This window comes from Squalius cephalus (assembly GCF_949319135.1).
Source record: "Squalius cephalus genome assembly, chromosome: 21".
Lineage (NCBI taxonomy): Eukaryota > Metazoa > Chordata > Actinopteri > Cypriniformes > Leuciscidae > Squalius > Squalius cephalus.
The window spans coordinates 29,120,672-29,130,346 of NC_137142.1; the positions used below are offsets into that span (position 1 = coordinate 29,120,672).

The window sequence follows — 9,675 nt, forward strand, 5'->3', positions numbered from 1 at the left end:
CTGAATTTGAACCCCCCACTGAAAACAGTGCTGACTTAAAGTTTTTGGATGTTATTCTCTCTCTCTTGAGCAAGAGCTTTTCAGACAAAATTAAACGGGAGGGCAGGGGTGTTATACATGCGGAGCACCATTGTGAAATAATTCTAATTGGACTATTTTTAACCTGCCGTTTCCAGCATATACAGCTTCCTGAATATTTGTTTGGTGTTTATGTTAACGAAGGCCTGAGATTAACATCGGCTATCAGCGCTTATCACCGTCATCAGTGCCATGTTGTGACACCCAGATATGCAAGGGCATTCTCATCAAGAGCACAAGCACACACGGCCATATTAATGACAGAGCTGTTTTTCGAAACCAGTATAAAGAAGAATATTGCATTTGACCATTTATATCAAGCCAACCATCTACTAATCTTTGGCCACTGAGGCAGACTATATGAGATGCATTTTGCTTCAGTGAACATGCAGAAAAACCAACTATGCACTAAAGAATATTTCTTGGTATACTAATTGTAATCCAAAGCTTAGACTTTTTTTTTTTATTAATCATAGCCATAAAGCACATTCCTCTGACTCTGTTGCTTATGCATACTGCATACTGCAATCCCTCACTAACAGTGCATAACAAACATTTATGATGCTGAAAATAATACATTCATTATGCATTCATTATACAGTATACATATACACATTGTGTTTGTACCTACATATGTCCTGTACATTTGGTAGAATTGACAATATAGTTGACAATGATATATATTTCTATTATATATTCATTATGGGACAAGACCATTTTAAGCCCCATTGTACCTTAAATAACATAAGATATTGGTATGTTACATAAGTGTTTTTTTGTGCTCTTTTTTTCTATCGTTGTGGGGACCAATTGTTCCTATAATTATAGTATTGCGGGGACACTGTGGTTCTTACAATATAGACGATAGCTGCACATAGATATTAATTAATAACTTATTTCACGTGTGAAACTGACAAAAGGTGTCTGTAAGAGGTTGGGTTATGGTTAGGGTGTAATAATTATATTTGGCTTCATATAAGACCTAATACCATCATCATGTGAGACAACATCATAGCCCAAATTGTCTGATCTAGGTCTCCACCTAGTGACCATTGAATGTTATAACGGTTGGTTATTTTGCATTCAACATCCTACATGCATTAAAATCATTACTACTTAAACCGTTAATCGTCATTCTCATTCAAGTTTAGCTGTCCAAAATAGATGACGATCTGTAATTCTTCTCAATAATGAGTTTTAGTCTCATTGTGAGTCTATTGAGTCCCAGCGTGTCAGTTTACAGACACATGCCAGTAATTTGACCTCCCGCTGACTGCAGTGACACAGGAGGCAATCTAATGACAAACTAATGACAGTCAGTCTCCTGGCAACAGCGAACGCTGATGATTACACCTGCGGCTTCCATCTGCATAATCCCACCACATCTAGAAGAGAGATGCTGCGTTTATGGAAATATATTCTATTTATTGGTTAATTGTTTGCTTTTATAAATCATTAATGGAGGTGGAACGAGAACCTTATCGTGTGATACTTCTCAAGACACCCTGTGAGAGTTCACATGCAGTGAGCAGGTGGCGGTGCAGAAGTATGAATCTGCCCTGTGAGAAGGGTCCAGAGGGAAGGTATGACTTTGAGAGCATGGTCGAGACAGACAGACGTGCGTTCTCCAAATTCAATCCTGGAGCCCAGACACCAGATGAAAACTCTTCTCTGGTGCCACTGCGTGACTATCTGACTCTAATAGATCCGTGCTCCGGTCAACTGAGTGCAGGGGCACAGGTGCGTCTGGAAGCAAAGAGCAGAACACCATTCATTGAAACTGTTTACACCCCGTCTGATCTGTGGGTTCCGGCAGGAGCACGAGACAGGCCTCAGACTCCTCCAACCAGACCTTCAGCTCTGATATATGACAAGTCTGAGCACAAGAGGTGGAACTCCAGGATGAAACCAGAGGCAGCATTGAAGGCAAACCTTGGAGGTAACTGCAACCTTTTTTGTTACAGGCCTGCAAGCAGTGTGTAACAAAAAGCAATTTAAGTTTCAGACTCTTACATATTTATTAACGTATTCTGTCTGCTTTGTCATCAGGTTGGACAAGTGCACAGAGTACTGAACACCCCTCTCAGGACAGCCATGAAATAAATGTGGTCAGTAGTGCTCAATTATTCATCCCTGCTACTGTAATATTACTCTTGTATGTGGTTTGTTCGAAGCTTTGTCACTTTTACAGCACTGAACATTTAACTATTCATGTGAAATGTGCCTTAAAGAAATAGTTCACCCAAAAATGAACATTCTGTTATCATTAACTCACCCTCATGTTGCTCCAAACCCATATTACTTTTAACTCTCTGTCTCCCTTGGAACATAAAAAGAGAAATTTTGAAGAATTGCACTGGTCGCTCTTTTACATGCAGTTGTTACAATTAATGGGGACTAAGCTTTCAATCTTCAAAAATGACACAAAAGCACCATGAAAGTATCAAAAATTATATACAAGTCGTGTATTGTCTGAGAATCTAAATCATAATTTACTTTCAACTAGCTTTAATTTCTGACCTCTCATTGACCCTATTTACATCTGATGCGTTTTGGTCATTGGATCACAAGTAGACGAGGTAGGCGTCCACTTTCAACCACTTCTGTCCAGATTTCTTCGATTGGAGGTTTTTTTCAGATCTTTCATTCTGATGGACAAAATAAGCTCGCACAATTTAAATAAGAAAGCGACCGGAGACGACGAAAAAACACTCGTTTCGTTTCTGGTCTGAAAGCGGTGAAATCAGGAATGGTGAGAGAACATTTTGCTTGGTACGTTTAATTTCGTCTTTAAAGCAAACTTGGGTCTCCGACAAAGTTTAAATCCCATCTGAATAACGCGCTTCCCACACTGTTTACGCATTAGGCCAGTAGGGGCAGAGTAGATGGAGTTCACACTTACAAATAAGTTAGATAGAATAAATGGTATGCATATTTGGCGTGCTGTCCGGGGAAAGGGCTCCGAGCTCGGATATTGGGCCCGAACCCAGAGTGCTCCCCCCGTATTGCTGATTACGAAGTAACAAGGCGAGTGTGAGGAGACGGGGTGGTGGAGGGATGCTGAAAAACTGTCGAGGAACATTGGTGAGTCAAATGAGTATATAGATCTCCACTCATGCTGATTGGATAGACATGTTGATTACTGATTGTTGACAGACAGCTGGTTGGAATGATGTGATAATTGGATCAATTATTTGACCGTGCTCCTCCCGAACTTTGTTAATAAAACATAATTTTGTGGCTGTTCGAACACATTCGACTACATCAGCGTTAACCCAGTTGAAAATGTTTTCGACTACATCTGGAAGTGGTCGAAAGGGGTCAATCTCAAAATGTTTTAGACCCCATTTACGTCCACTTGTGATCCGGTCGACCAAAACGCATCTTAAGGCTACACAGGACCCTTGACACATCCATGAGAGATGTAGCTATGTTCGATTCCTGAATGAATGAATCATTCATTTGGCTGTTTTCAATAAATTGGTTGATTGGTTGACTTCAATTTCGGTCTGTTTTTTTTTATGCATTTTAAGCATTTTATGGCTTCAGAAAATGTTGAATAAAGTGCATGCAAAGAGTTGTGTAAACTACTTTTATAACGGCATGCTTTTTTAAACATAAGCCGTGCTCCAGTCCCTATTAAATGTCATTACACACAAAAGAGCTACAATTATTCTACAAAATTCCTTATTGTGTTTTTAAATAATTTTGAAACTTAATTTGTATGTTATATTTGCCCTATTATGTCACACTTTTTGAAATTTGTGAAGAATTACGGGTTGCCGAATTGTCGGGATAATTCCGGTTCGCGTGGCTGCGCGGAAGCAATAAAAATTCTGTATTATAAATTTTAAGACGGAAGTGAATCAATTAAAACTTACTTTAGCTGGACAATAACTTTATTCTAGAGCTGCTATAAAGCCAAAACAATCTCTGTTACTTTTCCTATTATCACTGTAAAGCCGCTTTGGAACAATCTACATTGTTAAAAGCGCTATGTAAATGAAGATGACTTGACTTTTAGACCATAGGACATTTGCTAATAATATGCCATTGTCTGTTTACTATCCCTTCCTAGGGTCCAGGACCATCTGTTCTTTTTGATAGCAGAGCAACGGCAGCTCGACAATACATCTACACTTCTGCAGCCCAAAGGTCTGAATATGTTTGCTCTAAAAGCTCCCTTAACAGCAGAATTACAACAATTTGTCTTCCAAGACTCTCTACTTGACCATTTGGTGTTTTCTGTACCATTTGTCTGTTTACACGTTTGACAGGCACTTTTATCCAAAACTTACAGTGCACTCAAGCTATACATTTGTCAATTTTTCAAACTGGAAGATGCAATGGTCTTTTCTTGAGACTTTTTTTGTCCATCAGGGATTGATTGATGGTTGTGGTTTGCTATTGCCGTGATGTCATGTGATTGACAGGTTGTCCCGCTCTCTTGCCAGTAAACACGTCATCAGAGAAGAGAAGTCATTGCAAGGGGGAGGGGAAGTTATTTTGATGAAAGATTACGGGACCACATAAATTAAAATAATAATGTTGTGTACTAATAAATCCTTTATAATATCTACCACAATATTTGATTTCATGGTGACTTCAAATGTAAAAAAAAGGATATGGTAGATGCTAATATGCCAGCTGAGTGTTTATATGTCTTATGCATGTGACTGTGTGGATATGCTCTGCAATAGAGGTTATGAGAATGTAGACTGGGACTCAAAGTTACCTCCTCGCCACAAACCACCCACAACTACACTGGAAAAAATGGCTGACCCCATGAGTCAACGATTGTTGCTGAAGCGATACCACAGCAGACCTGAGCCGTGGCAGGTGAGTCTGCTGCACTGGTAGTGAGGTTATTCTGCTGAACATCTGAGACATTCAGAGAGATTTCTTTGCTTTCAGGCTATTGGATCCCGTTGGAACAAACATCAGTTGCGTGCCACATTTAACACAAGGAAACCCATCAGCTTGTAAGTGATTTAAATACCCCTGTAATGCATTAGGCAGACACTTTTATCCAAAGCGAGTTACACTGCGTTCAAGATGCATTGTTATCAGTTCTTGCTTTTCCTGGGAATCGAACCCATGACCTTGGCATTTTTAATACCATGCTATACTGTTTGAGCTACAGGGTTTTGAGTTTATACTGTATAGTGCACTGTGTATAATAAAATTGAGTTGTTTCTGACAATTGTTTTCAATTAACAGCACCAGTCCATTTCCAAAATCAGGCCATGTACCTTTATATTGGTAAGCAGATGCATAGATCTTTAGTAAACTTATGATCATTTCTATACACAAATGTTTGTTATAAACTACTCAAAACAAATCAGTTGCATACCTGTCAGTGTATTGCTGTTTAGTTATTTTCCAGTACATTTTTTAAGCCTTTGAGAGATATTTGTGATCTCTCTGTACTGTACAGCGGTACGGTAGGCTCTGAGAACATGGACAGTGTGGACGTCCCAGAAGAAGACTTCGTCCCTCTGACTGTTCTGCGGACCACAGTGCCTCCTCACACCCCTGCCAGCTAGTATTAGTCTGATAGTTGTGTATACATCAGAAGTTAACCATTCTACAGAGCTCTTTATAAGGAAGATGTTTTGTTTTCTCTGTAGCCGAACTACTATACCTGGTTACACTGGAAAAGCCAAGTTTGACAGACCACACACCTCAGCTGACAGTCTGCCTTCTTTACCGTATACTCCACAAACAGCAGGGTAAGTCATCACAACATTTCAGATTTAGATAGTTTGCTTTGTCTGCGATGGACTGGCTATCTGTCCAGGATGTTTCCCTGACTATGACCCAAGACTTTGGGATCAACTCCATAATCCGCAACCCGAAATAGGACAAGCGGTTTAGTAAATGAATAAATGGATATTTTGCTTTGTGACGTTATTGTGTTGACAAATAATCAGTTATGGTCTTTCTTATAGTCGTTCTTGGTCTTTCTATCCTTCTTCATTTATAAAACTCTTAATCAAAATCTCATTAAACAATGCAACAAATCTCATTCCCATTAATATAATGGCAAAAAAATTGCTAAATAAACAAAAATTGTTTTAGTGCATTTATCTAACAGACAACAGACAGTTACTTTGCATCAGCATTATTATAATAAACTGAAACCAAAACTGCAATAAAACCATTTAAAAAAAAACAAAAACATTTTTGATGCTTGAAATAAAATAAACATTAACTGAAATAAAATAAAAATTTAAGGCAGTATTTCTTATTTTCATTTATTTTAACTTCACTGTAAAAAATATATATAATCAGGTTATGACAACGTGTTTTTACATTGCTTTAACTCATCAACATTTTTTTTGACAAGTTATACAAGATTCAACTAATTTTTAAGTCAGTTTAATTTAATTTAAGTTTAAATGAAATTACGTAAACATCCAAGTTGATTGTACTTAAAAATTTAAGGCAGCAACTATTTTTACAGTGTTGATACTGAAATAAACTAAAACTGAAATAAAAATGAATAAAAACTATATAGACATTAAAAAAAACTTACACTAACAGTGACAAAAAAGAAAACAAATTAAAATGTGAAAATAAAAATGTAAAAATAATAATAAAACTATAATAGTATCTAAATGTCACTAAAATAACACTGCTCTGTATTAGAACCTAATCACCATTGACAATAATGGGAATTACAAAAAAAGTCAACATATAGTAACTGCAGAATTTGCTATGTTTGAAATGTAAATATTGGCAAACTGACAAAAATCTAAAAATAGTATGCCTAATCAATTTCTTTATGCAAAAAAAAAAAAAAAAAAAAAAAATCCTTTTGAGACATTCAACCTTTAAGACCTTTACACAGAGAAATGCAATACAGACCTTTTTTTATTATTATTATAGCCAACATAAAACCTCACTGTACCACTTTTATCTCAGTAGGTGGCAGCAGTGCTTTGTATTCAGAACGTTCTTTTGTAAGTCAACTTTTGTGGTCAAAACCACTAACACACTCAAATTCCCTGAAATTAGTTAATGATTTATAATTTTATAAATCAATACAAATATAAAGAATTGAATACTCTAATGTAAATCTTGCATAATTATCTGGTCAGAATACTAAGTAAATGTATTTACATTTGCTTAAAAACGTTATAGTGGTAAAGTTATGATCTAAAGGTGAATGAATGCTAATAAAATCAAGCCTAGTCTGTGTCATTGCACATTCTAATAGTGCGGTAGTAAACATGCCCTGTAACAGTAAGCACATCACAGGATCAGTCTGAAGAGGCGTTTCCCACAAACCATTGCAGTCATTTATCTTCTGATCTCTGTTTCTGTTTCTGCCTTAGTATGTGTCCTGTCAAACTTATTTTTTCAATCTCCTGCGTGTTCCCCTTCTGTTTGAGGCTATGCTCTGTGTCTGCCCTAGTTTTATGCTCTTCAACGCTCTGCAGCATGTGGCTACATTTAGTAGACCCCAACATGACGTGTCAAGCTGAACAAAGTTCAGGTCATCTTATAAAGCAGACAAGATAAGTACAGAGACGTGGAAGAATATACTTGGTCATATACTAAAGTCATGAAGCATTGTTATTTTCTGTGGGTTTGTGAAGAGTCAAATCAGACAGACACTACCAGGAACACTCTTCCACCCTCTGTCTGCAAAGTAAAACGTCCTCGGCTTTCAGAATGAGTAGGAATCAGGCATCAGCAGCTCGAGTAAAGAGGAAGAAGGAGGAGGAGGTGTTTGAGAGAAGCACTGGAGGAAAACCAAACTCCTCACCCAAGGACCGGGTGGGTTTTTTTTGAAAACGTGTTTCCTAGCTGGGCCTCAGAAGAGCTGGTTTACCGTCTTTTTGGAACAGACCTCTCCAGATGGCCCTATCCAAAGCTGAGCTGCTCTTGTTGCCGGTGGTAATCGTGGTTTTTACTCAACCCAGATCCATTTTCCTGGAGTCACCGGTGCTCTGAAATCTGTTTCCTTTGCCGATAAAACAGACCTCCCATCTCTTTTCCTTACAGCAGAAAGTCAGCACCTTTACAACTTCCTCTAACTCTCTCCTACTCCTTATTTGGAGATGTCTCCAAACTGTTTTTATTCCTCTGCCGTTTTCATCATAAGACACAGTTTGCTTTCTGGAAAATCGGACACATTCGAATAGCTTCATGATACTCCCTTTTTCAAAGCATTAGTAAATAAATACAGTAGTTGACACACAAGATGTCTATGAACTTTTTCCATTAACATCAAGATTTTAGGTTAAAATGTATATTTTAGGTCATGTGACTGGTCATCTGATCTTTTAAATTTTTCACACTTTTTAACCTTTTTTCGTTCATTAGTTCGCGTGAAATAGTCCTGTGGTGTGAAATTATTAATAAGTAAATATGTTACAGTGAGGTCACTAAATATTTATAATACATTTTATCAATTCAATTATAATAACTAATTATAATTAATTAAAATCAATTATTTAATATCTTTTTTAACTACCCACCAATAATTTTTTGATTAACTGAATATTCCAGGTTCAATACAAGCAATATTTGTAGCATGTTGATTACCACAAAAAGTTCATTTATTTCATTTGAACCTTTTAATTAAAAAAGAAAATCGAGGTTGGTGAGGAACTTACAATGGAAATGATTTAAAAGCAGAAATGTTGGGCTTATAATTTTATACTTTATTCTGTTCATTTCTGTATTATTTGAGCTGTCAAGTTGTTCTTGTTATTGTTACAGCTGCATTTCCACTCTAAAACCAGCATGTTAACATGTCGTGAGGCTATATGACTAAAACGGGGTATTTTAACATTTACAGATTCAAATTTCTTCAAGATTATGCCACAAGTGCTGTTGATTGAATTTAACGTGTCTTGAACCCCGAATATTCCTTTAATGTGATCCTTTTCCGTTTCTAGAAGCCGTCCTGGTACCTGGAGCTCCCCACACCACGGACACAAGGCCCCTCTATCAGGAATGATCACCACTGTCCCACCGGGAAACCCTTACTTTCATCCCAAAGCCCCGGTACTTTCCGTGAAATAACTCTAAAAGTACGACAAGTTCCTTAAAAAGAAGAATAAATTATGAAGAAGTGTGGGAAATGAGAGCCTCCCTTTTCATGAAATCCAATCTGTGTTTGTGAATAGATCTATAATGATGCTATGTCAATGACTGATTCTCTGAGCTCTGAATAATGAGATGTTTTATTAGCATAATTTCCCTTGATTTAGATGAGTGCTTCTGAAAATGTGGAGGATGTGGCATTGTCTTAAACATTCGGTGTGGGTGTGTGTGGCTTACGTATTTGACTATATGTGTGTCCATGCGGATAAATGAGTGCATCATTTTCTCACAGATCCTCTTCTGCATTCTTTTATTGCCTTGGTACATTCAAAAAGCACTTACAAACAGCTTGTGGAAAGAGCTACTTTGTGGTTACGCAGCAATGGCAATGCAAATAAAACTTTGCCTGATCTGATCTTAAAAGAAAACAAAAGACATGCATTTCTGAAATGCTCTAGTTTTGCACCCCAAGAACTGTGGTTTGGAGAATAAAAGAAAGAATACCAGTGCAGCTTCACCTGCTAACAGGAAATAGGA

The 9,675-nt window shown here is 37.3% G+C and overlaps 1 protein-coding gene across 3 annotated transcripts; it reads left to right on the forward strand.

The window, feature by feature from the left end:
* The first annotated feature begins 1,411 nt into the window (after positions 1 to 1,411).
* On the forward strand, positions 1,412 to 9,182 carry spmip7 (sperm microtubule inner protein 7). 3 transcript variants are annotated; one of them, XM_079855832.1, is made up of 9 exons: positions 1,413 to 2,017; positions 2,128 to 2,186; positions 4,157 to 4,233; positions 4,779 to 4,917; positions 4,993 to 5,060; positions 5,299 to 5,340; positions 5,516 to 5,623; positions 5,709 to 5,810; positions 8,991 to 9,182. In XM_079855832.1, exons 1-9 carry the CDS (start codon positions 1,486 to 1,488, stop codon positions 9,115 to 9,117), a joined length of 1,254 nt encoding a protein of 417 aa, XP_079711958.1. In that variant the 5' UTR covers positions 1,413 to 1,485; the 3' UTR covers positions 9,118 to 9,182. The 3 variants fall into 3 exon arrangements, with proteins under 3 accessions (XP_079711960.1, XP_079711958.1, XP_079711959.1); XM_079855833.1 differs by having other exon boundaries at positions 5,516 to 5,619; positions 8,991 to 9,127; XM_079855834.1 differs by lacking the exon at positions 5,516 to 5,623 and having other exon boundaries at positions 1,412 to 2,017.
* Positions 9,183 to 9,675: the final 493 nt, after the last annotated feature.

What these genes read in the sequence shown, in the direction of transcription:
- spmip7 (XM_079855832.1), top strand. Translation starts at nt 1,486, where the DNA reads ATGGAAATATATTCTATTTATTGGTTAATTGTTTGCTTTTATAAATCA. An exon ending in TACACTTCTGCAGCCCAAAG is followed by an intron (nt 4,234 to 4,778) that starts GTCTGAATATGT and finishes GCTCTGCAATAG; the next exon opens with AGGTTATGAGAATGTAGACT. An exon ending in GCAGACCTGAGCCGTGGCAG is followed by an intron (nt 4,918 to 4,992) that starts GTGAGTCTGCTG and finishes CTTTGCTTTCAG; the next exon opens with GCTATTGGATCCCGTTGGAA.